Source organism: Echiichthys vipera (assembly GCF_963691815.1).
Source record: "Echiichthys vipera genome assembly, chromosome: 16".
Classification (NCBI taxonomy): domain Eukaryota; kingdom Metazoa; phylum Chordata; class Actinopteri; order Perciformes; family Trachinidae; genus Echiichthys; species Echiichthys vipera.
This window is the reverse complement of record NC_139841.1, coordinates 13345912-13367262: the sequence shown is the minus strand read 5'-3', so window position 1 is coordinate 13367262 and position 21351 is coordinate 13345912. Positions and strand designations below refer to the sequence as shown.

The following is a 21351-nucleotide window of genomic DNA, read 5'->3' as shown; positions in this document are numbered from 1 at the left end:
TGTTTATCAGAATTGCTTTCTGAATACATTTGAGGTAAAACTAGGTCATGTACTTGCTTAGACATGATTCATTTTGATTTTAGGTTTATGATTTTTAAGAGGTTGCATGTGGTGTTGCTATTTACGACTAATTCTAGCTGTTAGCCTTAATAGATGTTACTTAAAATTCAAATTAGGCTCAGAAGGTGTAAGCAGACATATATGGTATGTAAGATGAAAGTAATAATTTCATTCTACAGAATTCATAATTCTCAGGATGGCAATGTCTAATTCGTACATGTTAGCATGCTAATTTGCTAAGCTAGGATGGTGAACATGTTAAACGTTATACCTGCTAAACATCAGCATGTTAGCATTGTCACTGGTAGCATGTTATCATTTTGGTGTTAGTGTTAAACTAAATGCAGCTCCGTGCCTAACACAGATACTGTATTAGGTCAACACAGCCACCATCTTGGTACAGGGAGCCGTGTGTCCTAATGCATGTCTATTGAGGCAGGGGGTCTAGTCAGGATTAAAATCATCATTTTTTATTGATTTTTTAACCGATTTTCAAGTGGTTTGGTTTGTTACAAATGTATTTGCATTCATGATAACGGATTCTTGGTTAAATTAAAAATGCTGGTTTTCATACCAAAATACCTTATCTTGTGTAAGTAGTAACAACAAGCGTCTTTGAGCTTTAATATAATTGATATGTGTGAGTTATTATTAAACTGAGAAAAAGGTACTTTAATATATTATATATACTATACTGTATATAATATAATCTATATATAGTATGTATTATACATACTTTAGAGGTCAAGAATGAGGGTGTTTAGTTCTGTTTTTGCATAGTTCAACTTTATATTTATTGTTAATAAGAAGACTTTGTTGTGTTTTGCTCTTCCAGTGGTCTGGTCCCTCTTCATAATGCCTGCTCCTATGGACACTATGAAGTTACTGAGCTGCTGCTGAAGGTACACTTACTCATAATGCGACAACCGCACCAATGCGCTCTAAATATCATTATTTCCACTGGCTTGTGCGTTGAGCAAAGTGCAAGCTGCTGTGATTAATTCCTGTGTTGTCAGTAGAAACAAGGCATCCAGCTAGGCAAGGCAAGGCAAGGCAAGGCCAAACAGAGGAAAACCACATGGGTGTCTGGATTCCCCAGACTGCTCTCATACACCCATAGCCTCTTCTTCCTTGCTTGCTCCCCTTCCTCTTCTTACTAGAAGGACTAGATGCATCTTTGTTACTAGCAATAAAAAAATGACTTAGTCTTGCTACAAGTTAAAAGCTAGTTGGATTTGCGGCGAACTGTTTGTTGTTTCCATCGAGAGACCAGTTTGGAAACAAGTGTTTTTATTGGTGCTTTTAAATGTTATCCTGTGGGATTTTTGTGTCATGACACTCCTTTGAGTTGTTGTGCTTTTAAATTCCTAAGACAAATATAATCAATCAAAGCCAAAATAATATTTTATTAGTATTGAATCCCAGTTTTGTTTTTGCTCTTACATTAAAAACAAGAAAGATATACACCAGTCTTCAACAGGGATTGTAAGGACTGACTTCTTAATTCCCCTTAGAACTATCCAAAATAAATTCAAAGAAAATAGTTTTCAACCAGGCAAATGTTGCACAGTTTCCTTTCTTCCATGTTCCTTTTTTTCCATCCACCGTTCCTTTTTTGTTTCCAGCATGGCGCGTGTGTGAACGCTATGGATCTGTGGCAGTTCACCCCACTGCATGAAGCGGCATCTAAAAACAGAGTGGAGGTCTGCTCCCTGCTGCTGAGCCACGGGGCTGACCCGACCCTGCTCAACTGCCACAGCAAGAGCTCCGTAGACATGGCGCCCACTCCTGAACTGAAGGAGAGACTTACATGTGAGTGTGGTTCTCAATTTACATAAACGGCAGCTGCGGCTTACTGTTAAATATGTCACTGTGCTGAATTAATGAATAGGTCGCTTTTGGAAGGGTGTATTTACACCAGTCCTGTTTGGAGCAGTGGATTTGAACATTTTTGAGCATTCAGACTCAGAATCTCAGTCTTTTGATAAGAAAACAGTTTTTTGAACAAAATGTTGACCGCTGCTCACATATATTCAGCTGTTTTTTCATATGCACTGGATGAAACACCTTAGAAGGATTCCATCATTTTAAGAAACGGTTAAGAAAGGGAACAAGTTTTGATCCTTATCTTTCAAAATCTCTTATTTAAAGTAGTACTCCATAAGATTTGAGATATCTTGTTTCTAGCAGCCTCTGTGGCAGCAAGATTTAACTGCAGGCGACTCTGTACTTCACAGCCTACATCTTGTCACGCTCACGGTAACTGTGTTGACAGTTACTTTTTTTTTTTTTTTTTTAGCTCTTTTGTAAACTTTAATGAAACACAGTCACCTGTTACCCTCTTAAACACACACACACACACACACACACACACACACACACACACACACACACACACACACACACACACACACACAGATACACGCACATGATCCTGTTTATACATCATGTATACAAACTATGAATCATGTTCCATTTAAGTTTATTCAGTTTTGCTCAGGTTTGTGTATCCAGATAACTTTTATACTCTTCTCCACTGTTGCTTTTCAAAATACGAGTTTTTTTTTTTTTTTTGTCTGTTTGGAATGTGTGACTAGTATTTGTGCAGCCGTAAAAACTTAACATCCCCACGCATATGTTGTCTTAATTGAGCACTTGCAGATGTCTGATTAAACAGAAAGCACTATACAGTAATTAAAGCAATTCCCTAAAATGATTTTCTTAACATATACAGATTCAAAGCACACAAGATAAGTCTGCGTCTCTCCCAGAAAGCTCTCTAGTGAGTTGCTGACTCACAAGTTAATTAGTGAGTCAGCGGCAGCGCTCTCGCTGCTACACTTTATCTTTATAATGAGGCTTATCAAAACAAAAATCAAATGCTACATGAATAGCAGGCCATATTGATAACTGCTCTTATTAGTTGTTTGTTTTTTATTAATTCAAAAGTGTCTTAGTGGGACATTTGCTGCAATAACAAGACATGTCTGGAATACAAACAAAACACCAAAGACTTTTGTTTTTAAAATCAAGCTATCCTATGTAGTATTTCTTCCAAGTGTTATGTATGAACATATTTGGGTATGTAGTACTGTATACTGTATGGTGTGTGTCCCTAATATGTGGGTTTGTGTGAAAGTGTTTGGTGTAGATCGCAGATGTTCAGATGAGATTTTCTTCCATCAGTTTTCTTTTCACGGAACAAATTGTTACGTGACTGAAAAATCCTTTGGATGTGTTTTATTGAACCTTTGACACCCTCACATTAAGCCTCCTGATACAGACCCCGGATACAAGTTTTTTGTTGACAGTAAAAAAATGATCTATCAGAAAGAAAATCTGAGTTGAGTTTGCCCAGATAACGAAGACAAAAATGAAAGTAGTTTAGGGCAATTGGCTTTGAATAAGTACATAGGCCAGGTATGACATTTTAAAGAAATAGTTTTGGAAGATATGCTGATTTGTTTTCTTTCCAAGTCTTGTCGCAACTGTGAGGTGGATGTGAGGCATTCTTTTAATTATTTTTTTCTACCTTTGGACAGAGCCCGGCTAGCTGTTTCCAGACTTTATGCTAAGCTAAGCTAACCCAACCAATCTTCAACTCTCAGCAAGATAGTGAATAAGCCCAAAATGTTGAAATATTCCGTTAAAAGGTCCATATGGATCATGGGCGCTTTAGAGTTGATTGACAGCTGATGAAATGCATTCATCTAGAAAATATAACCATGGACATTGTGTACATTTGATTGGTTGCTGTTCAGTGGATTTCCTGTCTTCATACAGGTCTTCATACTGACATGAAGGTCTTCATACTGACATGAAGGTAGCTGCATGTGAGGATGGAAACCCATTTTAATTGCAAATTCTTTGCAGTTATGTAGGACTGTGTTTCTGTTCAAATTATGTTTCAGAAATTCTGTCTTCAAATTTTTTTTTTACAGCCCAATATCACAAGTCACAAGCTTGCCTCATCAGGCTTTAGATTCTGTTCAGAAAACGGCCCCCTCTCTCCTTTGACCCTTGCTTCAGATGAGAAAACGCTATCTTCCGGCATCTAATAAGCCTTCAAATGAAACAATCAGAAGAGGAAATATCTCTTTGGATGAACTCGCTGCAGAAGTCTACACCGAGCTGTGATGAGGGCTCTAAAGTAGATATTTCTTTATTTTAATGGGTCACAAACCAAAAATGTCTGTGAGGCACTGTTGGTAGATTAACAAAGGATGGAAAACACAAGAGGCAGCTTCCGTTCTCCCGTCTTCTTCCATTTATCAGCTGTTTTTTTATGTTGTTGTTTTTGACTCATCTCTCTCTTGACCACGTTCTCTTGAAGATGTGATGTGTGGCGCTCAAACCATTCGTTTAAATGTCCGATTTTAAATGCATGAACACGGCCGCTCAATCGGTAGATAGATTTGAAGAGACTCCTTTATATGCGCCTTGAAAAGCTTCTAAAGTAAAATTGTTTGTAATTTGCAGCCCTCGGGGGGGAAATAATCACTGGTTTCTGCCCCGGCACACAGACAGTTGCATCATTAGTAATTAGTTAGCAGGTAAAAAAAAAATAAACCTTTGAAGTAATCTTTCTGAGGTATTGGTACGCTGCAGGGTCATTGCAAGGGAAAGAATATGTTGTTGTGACTGGTTTCAATCAAGTCAGTCATTCAGTTGAAGAGCCAGATGCTCCTCTGTGGGTTTAGAGGCTTTCGGTTTCTAGGAAACATGACAAGATGAAGTCAAACTTTCACTGATGTTTTCTCTGTTCCTGAAGTGTTGACATTTCCTGTGTTCAGATGAGTTTAAGGGCCACTCGTTACTTCAAGCTGCTCGTGAAGCTGACATGGCCAAGGCTAAGAAGACCCTCGCACTGGAGATCATCAACTTCAAACACCCTCACACACATGAGACTGCGCTGGTGAGATGAACACACACACACACACGCTTTGCTACACACAGATTCCTACAGCGGTGCAGGGATTCTGACATGTTTCTGTCTACGTGTTAGCATTGTGCGGTAGCGTCCCCGCACCCCAAGAGGAAACAGGTGACGGAGCTCCTGCTGAGGAAAGGCGCCAACGTTAATGAGAAGAATAAAGAGTGAGTGAGAACAAAGTGAAATTATTATATTTGTTTCTGCCAAAAAGTGGTATTTTGTTCTTTAAAGAATAAAGTGGGACACTAGATGAGCATGTTTTTTTACAGTTTGACTGTGATACGACACAAACAAACCAATGCTGAACACCTTGATCTCCTCCTTTTGTCTCCTCTCTCTCTGTAGTTTCATGACTGCTCTCCATGTAGCAGCAGAACGTGCTCATAATGACATCATGGAGGTGCTACAGAAACATGGTGCCAAGGTAAACCACAGTATTTTCTTTTACTCACTTATTCACCCAGTTTTTTTTTAATGGCTCTACTTCTGCCGTAATCCTTTTTAAATATATGCAAATAGGCTTTTTTATGATTCAATTTCACCGCTTGTACATCCAAATTGGGGTATTTCTTTCCCAGGTTCACAGTTCCCATCAGAAGTAGTCATAATGTGGTTTTACAGCAATGAATCAAAATAGATTTAATTGGCCTTTCTGACACTGATCAACAGAAAATTATTCTTTTAAAAGCCAAAGTGAAAACACATCTCTACAAAGTGATCTTAATTGATAACAGATATAATATACAAAATTGATATAATTGCAATTAAAGTTTCCACAATCTGAAACATCAGCATTAAACGTGTTTTTTTTTTTGTGAGTCAGATCCTCCGAATTAAAGAGTGAGGGTTTGGAGTTGTTCATTCGATCTGATATCCAATGTTCCTACAGGGTAAATTTAACGTGGAGGGAGCTCAGATTTATTTATCACTTTGTCAGTAGGTGTACATTGCTTTTAACAAGTGCCATTATTTGCCTTGAGTCTTTTAGCCTCTTATTCTGTATGTTCTGTATGTTTTAGTTTGTTTGTACTTGTATATGGAACTTTTTATGTGGCTGCCAATCTTGAGCAGGACTCAAGGCACCAGGTTAAATAAAAGATGAATAAGATGAAAATATACATACTATGTACATAACATGCATCCACATTTGACTGTAGTTGATGTCGTCTCAGATGTTTCCTTAATTCCTCCCTGTAACTAAACTCATTGTACACTTTGTCTAAAGCATTAACATAAACACAGCTATTTCCATTATATCTAATACAATAACTGAAATCATACGGTTTCTGGTTGTTTAGGCCATTACATGCAGTATTGTAAATCAATTATCTTTAAGATTTTCATCAACACAATGAAGTGTTTTTAAGTTTTTAATTGGCTGAATTCGATTTTTCAGAATATGTAGCATATCTCAATATATATATATTCAGTGTCACAAAATAAAAGAACACAACTCTGATTGAAGGTTGTTGTTATTCATACCTATACTCAATAATTGTTCACATAATACCTTAACATAATTATTAAACTTACTACATGTAATGTAATAACGGCATGTCATTTTTATAAGACATCAAACATCTTTCAGAATCACGTTTGAATGATTGTTGTGGCACTTTTTGTTTTGAGGTTCTTCTGTTTGTTCTAAGCAAATTTTACGCACATACTTGAAGCCACAGAATCACATGTTTATTCACGTTTGAATATTGTCAAATATCATGTGTCTTTAATTTTTAAAGAGAAGATGGGGTTGAAATTAAATATAAACTATAAATATAGTAAAAATATGACAGTTTTTGCCAGCTGAGATCAAAACGTCACCCACATGGAAACTTGAAATTACAGTTTGACAAAATGTTGGTAATTCTCACTTGAATCACACATACTGGCTGTGTGTAGGTGAAATGGGTTCACCAGAAAAATAAGTGACGTACATTTCATTGAAAATAACGTACCCCTGATAATAAAGATGAACAGATTTAAAGAAGTGAAGCAGTTTAGGAAAAAATTTTACTAAAGATGTTTGCGTTTGCAGGTGAATGCCCTGGACACGCTGGGTCAGACAGCGTTGCACCGCGCTGCAATGGCAGGCCACCTTCAGACCTGCAGGTTGTTGCTAGGATACGGAGCAGACGCCTCGCTGGTGTCACTGCAGGGCTTCACTGCCGCTCAAATGGGAAATGAAGCTGTTCAGCAAATTCTCAACGGTATGCCACCCTTTGTGTGTGTTTGTGGACGGGCAGCTGGATGTGCAGATGTGTTGCTGCTGCGTTTTGCTCGCTATGCACCAGCTAGCGATGGTGGGATTAACTAAGATTGTTTTTGAAAGGTCAGTATTGGTACTTTCAGACATTTGCAACCTTTCAGAAGGTGCAAATTGAGTAAAGGTAAACAACGTGAACAATTTCTCATGAAACAAGGAGACTTTGAGAAGTGACAGCAACCAGTCTGGCACACCTGTAAAACAACAGGCTGCTTTTTATACAGATGGGATCAGTTATTATGTGTTCATTATGTGTTAATTAGCTTTATAGGTGGTTGTAGGTGGATTTTTTTTTTCTTTTGATCTTCAAATAGAGCCACCAAGACCAGCTGTTTCCCCGTTCTTCCTGTCTAAGATAAGGTAGCCAGCTGCTGGCTGTAGCTTCATATTTGCAATATAGACATGTCGAACTCTCCCTGTAAGCAGAGCAGCTGTGGAGAAACCTCCAGCATATCTGCGTGTTTCTCTTTGTTTTAACCACAGGATTGGAATGATCAAATGTTGACAAAGAAAATTTGACTGTTGAATTGTGGTCATTTAACAACATTTTTCTTTTTTGTTAAAGATTTTTTTTTGGCAGTTTTTAAGCCTTTATTATATAGTGCAGAGAGGAAATGGGGTGAGAGAGAGAGGGGGAGACATGCAGCAAAGGCTTAGCCACCAGCCGCCCCATTTAACAACATTTTTTAAAGAAAATGTAGTTTCGTAATTTGACATTGTCGGATGTAAGATGCCCGCCTTTGAAGTTGTCCAAAAACTGGCATAATATGGGCGGGGCCCTTTGTCTAATGTTATCTTCTCTCTTCAGGGTTAGGGTCTACATTTACTTTCATGACCCTTCGTAGCCTTTATAAATGTTTGTGCAAATCATTTTATCCTATGTCTCTATGATGTCCTCCTTTATGTTCTGCTTTGTAGAGAACATCCCAGTGAGAAACTCAGATGTGGACTACAGACTTCTGGAAGCTGCTAAAGCCGGAGACCTGGACACTGTCAAGGTAGTTTTGTTGGGATTTGCCCTTTTCTGTGACTCATAGTTGACATTGTTACCTACTTGACAGTTCTTTTAGGGTATTAAAGGGTTAAATTAAACCATTCCCCTTTAAACAATCCATATTAGTTTGAAAAATGGAAATGGACATGGAAAAGATGACCTCCGTAGCCCTGGTATGTGTCATGAAACCACTCTTTGGAAATAATTACTCTCCGAAGCAGAATTTTTTTTTTGCCTCATTACAGTTCTTGGAATTAATGTGGAATTCTGTGTTCAGAAAAATGTGCACGAAACCTGACCAGCTGCATGATAAAAGACAGAGTGGATTCTATTAATCCTAAAAACACCTGAGCTGACATTTTATACACTTGTTGAACTCAGCGGTTGAGAAGAAAAACATGATAGATATGAGTTTATTATCCTTAAATCTAAAGAAACCTAATTGTTTAATATGTATAGAACAAAAATTAGTCATTCATGCGAAGAAGTGCTACACAACAGAAAAAGATGATTTTGATGATGATGACTATTAGCTGGGTAAATTTGAGTGACTTGTAGAAATCGTGGTATTGGTAATCCTGTCTTTATTTTTTAAAATGGAGATGGACCTTTGTGACTTCCCTTGTTGCTCTTATGGAGTCCTGGTCATCGTGGTTTTATGTTAATGTCAGGTGGATGTGCTCGCCGTGAATCAAATGTTTGCTTTTCCCTCTGTGTATTTTTGTCCACATTGATTACAGTAACATTCAAGCAGTCCTTTCTTCTTTTTAAAGGCCAAATTTCCAATCTCAGATTTCATACCACAACACATATTTTAATCACAGTCACTGTAAGCAGTTTGATTTGCACCGGGCCCACTCATGTTAAAAATGTAGGCGCTCATGATGCTCTGTAATATGCCTCGGATGAAACCACCCACTGAATGTCAGGACTCGGTAAATCCGGCAAAGTATTTGACAGAAGAATTTGGTGTAGAGTGAAAATCCTTGTGTCTTTACCCGCGGAGACAGACAGTAACGGGATTATCCGGATGAAGAGGGTCTGTCAGCGTCTGAAGTGTGATGCTTTGGCAGGTAGGTAGGGAATTGTAGCAGAATAGACAATGGGCTCTGGTCTGGCCTTTTGTCAGTCTCTTTTACGTGATGCACACACACACGCGCACGTACACGGACTGGGGTTAACACTCTGGCTGAGCTGCTGATTGACAGAAGAAAAATAAGACTTGGCACCATTCCTAGGCTGATTCTTGTCATCTCTTCCAATGTTGAGGAGGTTCAGACTAGAGGACGGGTCAAGGAACAAGGGAATTCTCTACTTCATTCCAAGCAGCTTAAACCCACTGTATTTTGAAATATCATCAAAAGGATGAACATAGTGGAACATTTAGCAGCTGAAGAGCCTCAAACCCGAAGCCAAAAGAGAGTCCAGATCATTGCTAATGTTGGTCCGTAACGACTGGGTATATAAATCGCATGTTTAGCATGTTTACTAACAATTTTACTTTGCGATTGTGCAAGAGAAAACACCCATCGGGACAGAGAAAACGCAGAAAGTGTAAAGTATTCTGTTTTTTTTCAGCTGCAGCCCAGTTGAATTTCTATATTGATATAAAATATAAGTACGTTCAGAAGCTCCAGCACAAACTGGAATAGATCCTTAAATGACCCTGCTCATGTTTTGAAGCCTAATTTCCACGTTTTTTCCTGGAAACACAGCTTCCATAAACAACTGCACTTCAACTGCCACTGAGGCAGTTGAAGTGAGGGATAATAGCTTAAGATTATGGAATTTGTCTGCCAGCAGGATTTTATGTCATGGTATTTCTTGTCAAATAGGATCCTACTGCGTGGTAGAAGGAAACTTTAAAATAAGTGTCCCACTGTCTCCTCTCGTTACTGAACTGTGTAATTGGGTCGGAAAAAAACAAACAAAGAAAGAACATTAGCATTGATATTTTCGATGAACAGCAGGGTAGAAGGTGTCTCAGTTCAGCAGACTTGCAAAAACTTCAATAACTTTAATATTGTTGTTGTTCTCTAAAATACCCTTTGCACATATTTCCTTTCACAGAAATATTTTTCATCATAAACCATGGTGGGTGGGCAGGGAAATACTGGTACTCTTTTCTCTGTTTTTGTTACTCTGTCTTACAGTCTCTCAGAAGTGCAGTTTGTTCTTGTTTGATGCTGTTTTTGTTTGTAAGGGAAAAAAAAGATGATGTAAACATTTGGAGAATATATCACCATGGCTCAAAGGTTTACATCATATATATCACCTTCTCACAAGGCATTTGTTTAAAGTGAATTTGGTCAATTGAAAGCCACCGTTTATCCGACGTAGGTTTATCAAGACTAAGGGCTCTATATTACACCCGGTGCAAAGTGCCGCACAACGCAATGTAACTGTCATTGCTAGTTTCAGACTGACTGTAAGCCTAATCCACAGATCGGTTATAAAAAAATCATGCAGCTTCATTGATTATTTCAGAAGCTAAAGGATTAGTTCTTTTACTTTCCTCTGTTAAGTTTATAACTACAGTTTTTAGTTTTGCTACTTAAATGTATATGATTATTGCTGCAGTGATATTGCTGCAGTGATATTGCTGCAGTGATATTACTGCGTACATGGAAACGTTTACAAATACTGAAAGCAGCCTCTGATCATTAGGTAAATTGTTAAAGAAAACGCCCATACAGTACATCAACGCAATACATTATTAAAAAGTAAGAGCTTGGAGGTGGAGGGAAAATCATTCATTCAGGTGGTTTCGGATGGCATCAGAGCTGATCGTGCTTGTTCACACACAGGGACACACAGCAGCGCTCCTTGTCCTCGTCCTTAGTTAAATAGGTTATCAATGCGTTTGCTCACATGCAGTCAAATGGAGTTGTTGATGGTGACAGAGGACTTTTAGTCTGGGAGGGTCCAGAGGCTTTGCGCACAAGCAGATCCATTTCCTCAGCACAAAACCGCTCACTTCTCCCATTTCCCAAATCAACCATATAATTCGCAAAGTGTCCGCTGCAGGCACACCTTAAAGGGAAAGGGACATGACACTCTGATCGGTTTCATCAATGTTACGCCCAGAATAAATACAACCCCTTTGGCCCTTGCGCCTTTCTTTACAGAATATGCGACATATAACTAGCAAAAGTGGAGTTTGACGCTCCCTAAATGCACTTGCAACATGCACTTTAGACCGTGCGCAATAGAACGTAAATGGTAATTTCAATATGCTAACATGCTCAAAGTCACAATGCTAAACGGTGTTACCATTTTCATCATCATATTGTAGTGTGTAAGCTGCCTGCTCTGATATATTGGTGAATAATAATTTGCTAATAAGCACTTAACACAAAGTAAAGCTGAGGATAATGGGAATATCATTAGCTTTGTAAGTACAAAAGTGAACCTAGTGGTGGAGCTAAAGGAAAGGTCAGGGGATTGCATCCTAGCGTGGTTCCAGGATCATATTTGTATGTAAATTACACACACACACAAATTTTCACCGTTCAGAGAGACATGATGTTCAGTTTCCTACCAGTTGCTTTGTTTCTTCTCTAAATTCTATTTATTTGGACTCATCATCCATCTTCAGTAAGAAAGTGGTGTTATTGCACTCGGACATAAAAAACAAACAAATCTTTTATCCTTTTAAAGCTGAATAAGAGTAACAGTAATGTACTATGTGATTGGATATTCAGCCAGAGGTCATAGATTTATGACTCTTTGGTAGATCAGCTCTTTAATTAAAAAAACAGATATTCATTTTAATCTTCTCTCTTTGTCTCGATCTCTCTTCAGTCCTTGTGTACGGCTCAGAATGTGAATTGCAGAGATCTGGAGGGAAGACACTCCACTCCCCTTCACTTTGCTGCCGGCTACAACAGAGTGTCAGTGGTGGAGTACCTGCTGCACCACGGGGCAGACGTACATGCCAAGGACAAAGGGTGGGACTCTTAAGTTATGTTTTAATTTGTAGCACAAATTAGAGTAAACATTTACCGGCAGATTTTGGTTTAAGTGATAAATTAGAAAGTCACGGCGAAGTTATGGAAGGTAATCATTTTTAAAAAACCTCTGATAAAATAATCTCCAAAATGCTATATGTGTGTTTTCCCCTTTACAGTGGTCTGGTTCCCCTCCATAACGCCTGTTCGTACGGCCACTACGAGGTGGCCGAGCTGCTTGTCAGACACGGAGCCTCAGTCAACGTGGCGGACTTGTGGAAGTTCACACCGCTTCATGAAGCCGCTGCCAAGGGCAAATACGAGATCTGCAAACTGCTTCTCAAGGTTAGATCTGCACTTTCCTATCCTCTGATGTGGCTCAGTAGCAAGTTATTCTTTTAATCACAGGTTCGGCATGTCGATTTTCAGCTCCTCCTGTTTGCATGTCAGTGTCCTTGAGCATGACACTGAACCCCACGTTGCTCCCGACGGGCAGGCAAGTGCCTTGCATGGCAGCCTCATCACCATCAGTGTATATATGCGTCTGTGAATGTCTGGTAAGGTAGAAAGCTGCTATATAAACTCAGTCCAAATGCAGTCCATAACTAACTTTCAGTCCCACAAATGCATATAAATTCATGTGCATGGGCAACCCAGCAATCAACTGTTAATAAATCTCAGTGGTTGTCACTGCAATGAATATCAGACTTAATCAGACAGGCTTTGATCTAACTAAAATAAATCTGCATATGGTGTACAAATCAACAGTATGGATCAGATTTTTCTGTGAAACAAATCCATAAATTGGCCCATTAGAGGCAAGTATTCACTGAAAGATATGCGTTGTCATGCTCCCTGGATATTTTCAGCCCAATCAAGATAAACTCTTAACCAATCAGACAGCTAGGCTGAAAATATCTGTCGTGTAATACCTGAATGTCACATCTCGTCGAGTCTAAATGAGTCCTGTGAAATGTTGCAGACAGTTTTACGGCTGCATGTCTTTTTGTTTTCCCCGTCATAAACACCGGCAGACACGGCTACATTTCCATAGTGCTTTTGCCATATGGGGCCACATAAATTATTATTAGATACCAAACACACATCAGCTGCAGATAAAAAATGTGCCCCTTCGAGATTTTTAACCGAGAATTAATCTGCTGTCACACAATGAGATAAAGTTAACAGCAATCTCTGTCAGATGCGTTGGAGATCAACCTTGAAATGAAATACTTACAGAAACAGAATGTATTGAGAGACAAACCAAAAATACTAAAAAAAAATTGCTGGTGAAACCAGTCATCTTATTGTGAGATAGACAAGGTCAGACTGACATACTAGTGAAAGAGAAGCTGCACAGCAGCAATCGCGAATCACTTTGAGGCTAACTGTAGTTGAGAGGTTCTGGTGGTGACAAAGTAAAAGTGTGATGATGCAGTAAGCGTGTGTTGAGGTGGAGTTGCTCGGATGGCAGTTATGGTTGAGTGGAGTGGGCAGCGTTAAGGAAGGTGACAGCTCTAGGGGGGAAAACAGTTTCGTATTGAAATGGAAACAGACTTAGCAAAATGATCATGACTAAAACAGCGGCAGAAGAAAACATCTGTGGGAAGCGATGAGGATGCTTTAATGTTCCCCAAATTAGCACATGAAGGAAATTTCCATCTGGTTTTCCACATAGTTGTCCATCGTTTGGGGTTTGATGCTCTTGTAATTGCATTATCTCATCGTGGTCTCTTCTTCTGCAGTGGTTTAATCACTATTGACTGGAAGATTTGTGCCGCCAACTGCTCTGTATCTTGATGCACCGACTCCTATTGTTCGCATGACAGTAGTGGTACCCCATTTTCTTATCTGGGGAAAAGGCGGATGTAAAATCGATTATTTTACATTCAATGTTGTGTGAAAGGTAAATGAAATGCTGTTGTTCATTGACGAGATAGTGATTCAAATTGGGGGAAGGATGATTTTTTTTCTTGAAAACCTTTACGAGGGTGAGTGCCACAGGGCCTCAGTTGTTCACACAGTTAAAAGTAGATGGTTTGGGCACTGGACTAATACAGATGGATTGCCAAGAAAATAAACTAAATGAGTAAAGAATTATAGAAGATGTAGGGGTCACTGAATAGTTTGATATGCTGTGGTATTTACAGCCACCAGATCTCAAGCCATTTAAATAGGAGGTTTTTAGACCATTTCCAGCATCAGCATCACAACCTGAACGAGTGATCTGCTAGAGTAATCATGTTAATCCCTCCAGTAGAGCAGAAGAAGAGCTCTTAATATCCACTGGCCAGACAAGATCAGCCATAATGATCTGTGGTCAAGGATACAACACTACCAGCAGCAATTGGAAAAGAAGATGGGGTTGGATGGGGCGCACACTACGAAAAACCAGGACCAAAACCCACCAGATGAGCTTTGACATGGAACCCTCAAGGGAAAGAGGCTGTAACTGAAATCTGAGCGACATACAGACAGAATAAGTCACTTATTCCGTACCCGAGTATACATGCCTCATCATCCTTGTGACATTTCTTTATGTTGTCACTACGGGCACCAGATACAGACCATGCTGCCCTGCAGATCGTCATCAGATGGGATCGGCGGAGCAGCATCCGAAGCTCTGCACCTTATTCTTGAGGTTTCTTGTGTCTTGAGGCAAATAATGCACACAGCTTCCTGTGTTGGCTGGCTCACCTTTATCTACAGCTGAACCAAAATCAATCCAAACAGGGGCAGCCATGTTTTTTTTTTACTGATGTTATTCCACGGGCAGTTCCCATGTTTTTTAAGGCCTATAACACCAGTAGAGTCACTGGTGTCACGCACTGTACACTACAATGGCCATAACACCTTAATACAGAATTTCTGAATAAGTTTAATTGAAAAGAGAAGTCTGTATTTTTTGATGGTATTGAAAACTATACCATTGATATTTCTGAATACCCTTGAATACCGTAATACCTACCGCCCAAGCCTAGGGCGCTGCAATTAGTAGGGATTTATTACTAGTGATTGTTCATCCTCGTCGTGTGTAACCTCAGTGATGGACTCGATGCCAGTGTGTGAGCCTGGCGTAACCTCATGTGCAGATAAATACCAGCAGTGCTCTCAAAACAGCTCTGGAGTTCAGAGATACAGTCGATTCCTCAGGCCACTCTTGCAATGAGAGGTCTGAAGGCAGAGGTTGGAAACACACAGAGATGATCGATTCTTCAACCTAGTGGGACGTTTTGGCATTTTTTCCACCCTGTTGGAAAATCCTCCCAGACACTAAGCTTGTGAGTGGGATTCTTGTGTAAACATGGCAGCGCCCTCATTTCTCCTTTAAATCACACACACACATGCACACGCGCACACACACACACACACACACACATAAATAACAGTGTGTTCCCGCACTTTGGAGATTATCTGCCACGGCCCCAGGATGCAACTGTTCTCTCTTTTTTGAATAACTATCCCAGAGTTCAGCAGTAGTTTTTCCTTTGTCTGTGCTGTTTGTTGTCAACTTTTCCATTGTCCCCTTTTCTGTGTTGGATTTGTACTCAGAATAAAACGCTGCTGCATTTGTTCCCAGTGCCATCGATGGTATTCTGAAAGGGAACATAATGAATTACTCATCAGTTAAGGGAGAATCTGCTTTGTTGGCACTTGGCATGAATTTGTGTGAACCCACTTGACTTATGGTCTGGGTTTGACGTATCATTGTGACTGTCATCGAGCACTGACACCCTCTTGTTTGGAGTTTATGTTGATGAAATTTGAACTTCTGTAGAATTGCTTTCTTTTGATTGTTCAGTCATTGTGGCTGTCACAGTTCATGACCCAGCTCTGCTCGTTATTGTAGCTGTGCCAGCGGCATGGCTGTTGGGATGGACCAGACTGAAAGATCTCAACAATTATTAAATGGTCGTGTCTAGATGCTAACCCTAAATAGCGAAAAACTCTTGCAAGACTCGCTTCCCAATGACCTATACTTACCCTAACTGAAGTCTGTGCCTAACCTTAACCATCTAACTTTCAAGTCCCAATCTTTTATGTTTATGGAACCTTTAATGCCTGAAATTATCTATAGTGACATGTATCTGTCACTTTGTATACTCCTGTTTGAATAACATATAATAAAGTTCTTAGTAATACTCACGAATGTTAGTTCTTGATAATAATTAAAATAAACATTACCGTTGGGAGTGAAATTATAGACCTTTTCAATGGAATTCCATTGCTAGGCAACAGCCGTGGTCCTTGTGAACTTTCTGTCAGTTGATGTCATTCACATACATTGCAACAGGAACTAAACGAGGAAACATTTAGAATGTTTATGTTTACATCTTTGAAAAGGTCTACAGGGGGAAAAAGTGTTTTCCCAGCTATGCATTTCATGCATGCACACAAATTATGTGACGTAAAAGCAAAACCACGGTCTTCAAATGATATTCCCTCAAAATATTTCAGATTTTCTGAGATGTGCTTGTTATTTTCAATATAGACAAGGTAATTGTATAGCACAATTTCCCTATATAGGATTTCTTCACAATACAATTCCATTGAAAAACTCTTAATTAAAAAACTACTATTAGTTACGTCTGTTCTAATGTTCCTGGATAGCGAACAAATTAAAGTCACAATATGATTACAGCCTCAGCTAAAATATAATAGAAATGGAGAAGTAGAGCAGAAAACTCAGAACACATTCACAGATCATTTAAAGAAGGGAATACAGTCATGGGAGATGTATAACGGACAGTTTCAGGCCAGCAGTGGATACCCAGGGGAGGGATCACATAACATTAGATTTTAATGAGCGGAATCTCAAAACTTCCAATGAAATGACAAGTTACACTGTAACCTAAGAGACAGTTGAGCGATGGAAATGTCTGCTTTCTCCTGGGTATGTGGTGTTTTCCACTTTACTGGATGTCCTGTCCTTATCGTCTCTCCCTCTCTTCTTTTCTCTGGTGAATTACCTTCATCCTCTCTTCCTCATCTAAGTGAAAAGCGTTTCCACTGGGGATCAAACCATAAAGCATTGTGCATTTTGGGGACAGATATTTTTATTTATTTATTTTTAGAATTAAGTCAACGATAACTAATGTTTCGTACTAACATTCAGTCTTTACATTGTGTTTTTGATTTGATTGCAAACACTGTCTGCCATGTAGATGTGAAAGTGCATTTATTTACACTGAACCCCATTTTGGCTTCATCTCTCCAGCATGGAGCGGACCCCACCAAGAAGAACCGAGACGGGAACACGTCTCTGGACCTAGTGAAGGACGGGGACACCGACATACAGGACCTGCTGAGAGGAGACGCAGCACTGCTGGATGCTGCGAAGAAAGGCTGCCTGGCCCGGGTGCAGAAGTTATGCAGCCCCGACAACATTAACTGTCGGGATACGCAGGGACGCAACTCGACACCTCTGCACCTCGCAGGTAAAAAAAATGCATGTAGAATCACCAAACGAAAAGCTGCACATGCATTCACAGGTCATTTTAATGAGTAAGCACCACCCTGATTCTGTAAAGCTCCCTTTGAAGACACGTAAAAATTAAGTATGAATCCAATTTTGTTTTTTGTTTTTGTTACTGTTTGGCTGAAGTTTGCAGGATTGAAGCAACTTTGGACTTTGCACACTTGCGGGTGCCAATCACTCTCGCTACAGCTTCTCAGAATCTCCTGGGATTTTGTCTCAGTGCAGTGCCAAGAACAAGGAAATAAACACATCCAGACAGATTGAGTGCAAAAACCCCTTGTTTACAGACAGGCGGCTGGGACAACTTAGCAACTTATTAATGACTTTTTCATAACATCCTTTGTGAGCATTAGATTTAGCATACAGATCCCTTTTTCACTCAGATGGCTGGTATGACATATATGAAAAAAAGAGATTTGTCACAGTTTTAAATTAAGATAGTAAAGGGGGGCTGTACTCCACATTCAGAACATTAATATAGCAGCAAACAAATGTTTTCTATGTAAAGATATAGTGGCGTAACAGAAGAAATCAAAACCACTCCTTCTGGAGTATTCAGTATTTAGTATTTTCCAATACAGTTTGTTAAATTATAGTTATAGATTTATATAAAACTTTTCAGTGTTTTACAGTTAAAACTAAAATAATTGAGATACAGTTCGATTTCCTACATTTCAAAATAGCAGGTAGAAGAACAGTCAAATAAAAAGAGAGAATTGATTAAAAGTAGATGTACCGTAGTAAAGAAATGAGGCTGGTAAAATAAGTACTGCATATTTGAGTGGCTCGAAATGAAAGGCCCCTGCTAACGTAGTGAGCACTGTGAACAGATAAGAGACCCCTGCCTCAGCATCTCAGGCCGTGTTGCGTCTCAAAGGGGATCAACTTGTCTAAAATATAACTGGGAGCCTGACCAGAGCCTGCATTCCCTTCAAAGTTATCAGCAGGATCTTAAAATGAGCTCTAAAAAGCCGAGGGGAGGCCCGGTGAGGGCCATGTGTTATCTTTTATTAGGAATTGTTAAGAGCTGGGCAGCGGTGCTTTGTATAAGCTGGAGAAGGGCAAATCATTTATGGCAACATAATACTAGTAGAGTACTATAACGTCCTTGGATCTCACACCAACTTGATGAAGTTTTAAAATCCTGATAGCAGAGATACTGTAGGTCTTCAAAGACACTCACGCACGTACCCATGCATTTATTCACAATCTGTGATCATGATAACATCAGCTACAGAGATAACGAGAGACGCAGCACTGCATAAACACACATAGGACAACAATGACTTCAACATTGTTGTAGGTAGATGCCTCTGCCTGTCACTTAAACTCCTGCAGTGTTTCTCCATATAATCCTCTTCTTGTGGGGAAACTAATTTGCCTTTGTCTTTTTTGTACATTTTTAGACTCTGTAATTATAGAGTTTCATGGCCAGCCTGGCTTTTGTATAATGATAAAGTATATCTTAAGTAGAAAATGTATTGCGTCATGACTGGCACTTTTTAAAGTTAAGAAACTGCTGAGAAACACTTTGAAGGTCTGCCATTTTTTATTTTTTTCCCCTCATAGATCTGACCACTTAGACACGCACACATACACACACCCACGCACCCTCTGCCTTGATGTACTGACTGACTTGTAAAAGGAAAAGATGATTATACGCTGTCACACTACAGCTGATGTGGGCTGACATGTCTCTCTGTTTTCCTCGGCTTTATCATTGCTTTGACTTCATTTTTGTTTCTCCTTCTTTTCTCAATGTATCTGCTCCCGTCGCTCAACCACCATCTGTCTTCCTGCTGTGTTTTCCATTGAATCCAACCCCCTCACCTCTCACCCCCACCCGCGCCACTCTCTAGCCGGCTATAACAACTTGGAGGTAGCAGAGTATCTGCTGGAACATGGAGCCGATGTAAATGCACAGGATAAAGGAGGGCTGATACCATTACATAATGCTGCTTCATACGGGGTAAGACACACACACACACACACACACACACACACACACACACACACACACACACACACACACACACACACACACACACACACACATTGTTCAGTCACACTGCAGACAATTCAGTGAGTAGGGCCCGCGGACCCCCAGTGGTCCGTTGTACTCTGCCATTGGGCTCCTTCGAAAGTTTTCAAATTCAGTCATTTCAATTATCATAATATACACTTTTTTATTCTTGGAATCTGTAAACATGTTTAATATCTAATATCTTTCTCACACATTTCTCTTGTGTCGTTTCTTTTCACATATAGACACATATAGACTATAGAAGTGTAAAAAATGTCAAATTATTCCAAGGGACATACGTGAGGGGGTCCTCTGTATATTCTTGTAAGCGGTCCTTGGCTGAAAAAGATTGAGCTATTACAATAAATCAACAGCTTTGACTGTCAAGTAGCTTTTGAGTCAATTCTATTAATTTCTAAAGCAAACATACCAAACATTCACTTGGTCAAGTGTCTGTAATTGATAAGGTGCTTTTCTCTGTAAATCCTAAAAGAATACTTTCGAGTTTTGTCTGTTTGACAAAACAAGCAATTTGACATCACCTTGAACTCTGGGAACTATTAAATATAGCAATTTTTCTCTTCTTTTTTTTTGACTAAATGTTAATTTGTCTCTGTTAAGGCTCTCATGATTCTTATTTGAGGCTTCAAATCCATAGCACATGTGGGATGAGTACAACATTTTTTGAATCTTAGAGCTTACGTCTACTTGGTACCCACAGGGAATGAAAACTGCATCTTCTTGCTTTTCACCGCTCAGTTAAAGCCTGCAGATATTCCGCAATCTGTTTATGAGGGACATTAAGAACCGACTTTTTCCCACCCTGTTTCCCCATTTAAAATCTTATTATCCTCATTACACTGAAGACAAGTATGAATTAAGATGTTCCTTCATCTGGAGTCCTTGCATTGCATTCTGCTACTTAAAGAGTCAGGAAACACATGTTTGGATGAAAACTTGATGAGCTCTGCGTTTTGAAGATTCAGACACACATACACACACTCATCACCCCCCGCTGGTACCCAAACAAGCTACATTGTGTTTGGTGCAAAGACAAGAGCTGGAGACAGACGACGAGGGAAAAAAGCGGAAGAGAAGGAAAAGAAAAGGCCTGCGGGAAAACAAGAATCATGATGGAGTTAAAGAATCCCACGTATTACATTTTTTCTGATAACATTTTTTTATAGCACTCATTCATCAGGCTTCCCACATTTTCTCTTTAAATGCTCTTGAGAAAGGCTGTTGTCTCTTTACCTCCTCCCACACCCTCCTCTTCTTTCTGCTCTAATTTTTCTAATCTCTTTTCTCATTTCCTTTACGTCTCTCCTCCTTTCATCTTCTGTCTTGTTCTCTTCTTTGTGTCCATCACCATCTCCTCCATCCTTTTTTATTCACTTCTATCTCCTCTCCTCCCTCTAGCATGTAGACATAGCCGCCCTGCTGATCAAGTACAACACGTGCGTCAACGCCACAGACAAGTGGGCGTTTACTCCCCTCCACGAGGCGGCTCAGAAGGGGCGGACTCAGCTCTGCGCTCTGCTATTGGCCCATGGAGCCGATCCCACCATGAAGAACCAGGAGGGCCAGACGCCGCTGGACTTGGCAACGGTAGGAGAGAGTTTCTTTGAAATGTATTACAGTATTCGTCC

General features: G+C 39.6%; 1 protein-coding gene across 3 annotated transcripts in view; it reads left to right on the top strand.

Annotated features, from left to right (window-relative positions):
* Positions 1-21351, top strand: part of tnksa (tankyrase, TRF1-interacting ankyrin-related ADP-ribose polymerase a) — a 95439-nt gene that overhangs the window by 60120 nt on the left and 13968 nt on the right. For all 3 annotated transcript variants that reach the window (XM_083929760.1, XM_083929759.1, XM_083929761.1), the window contains 12 exons: positions 896-962; positions 1686-1872; positions 4854-4975; positions 5066-5157; positions 5339-5417; positions 7029-7200; positions 8175-8254; positions 12055-12200; positions 12380-12545; positions 17419-17638; positions 19539-19648; positions 21122-21310. In XM_083929760.1, coding sequence (XP_083785886.1) covers positions 896-962; positions 1686-1872; positions 4854-4975; positions 5066-5157; positions 5339-5417; positions 7029-7200; positions 8175-8254; positions 12055-12200; positions 12380-12545; positions 17419-17638; positions 19539-19648; positions 21122-21310 — 1630 coding nt within the window. The remainder of the gene's footprint in view (positions 1-895; positions 963-1685; positions 1873-4853; positions 4976-5065; positions 5158-5338; positions 5418-7028; positions 7201-8174; positions 8255-12054; positions 12201-12379; positions 12546-17418; positions 17639-19538; positions 19649-21121; positions 21311-21351) is intronic.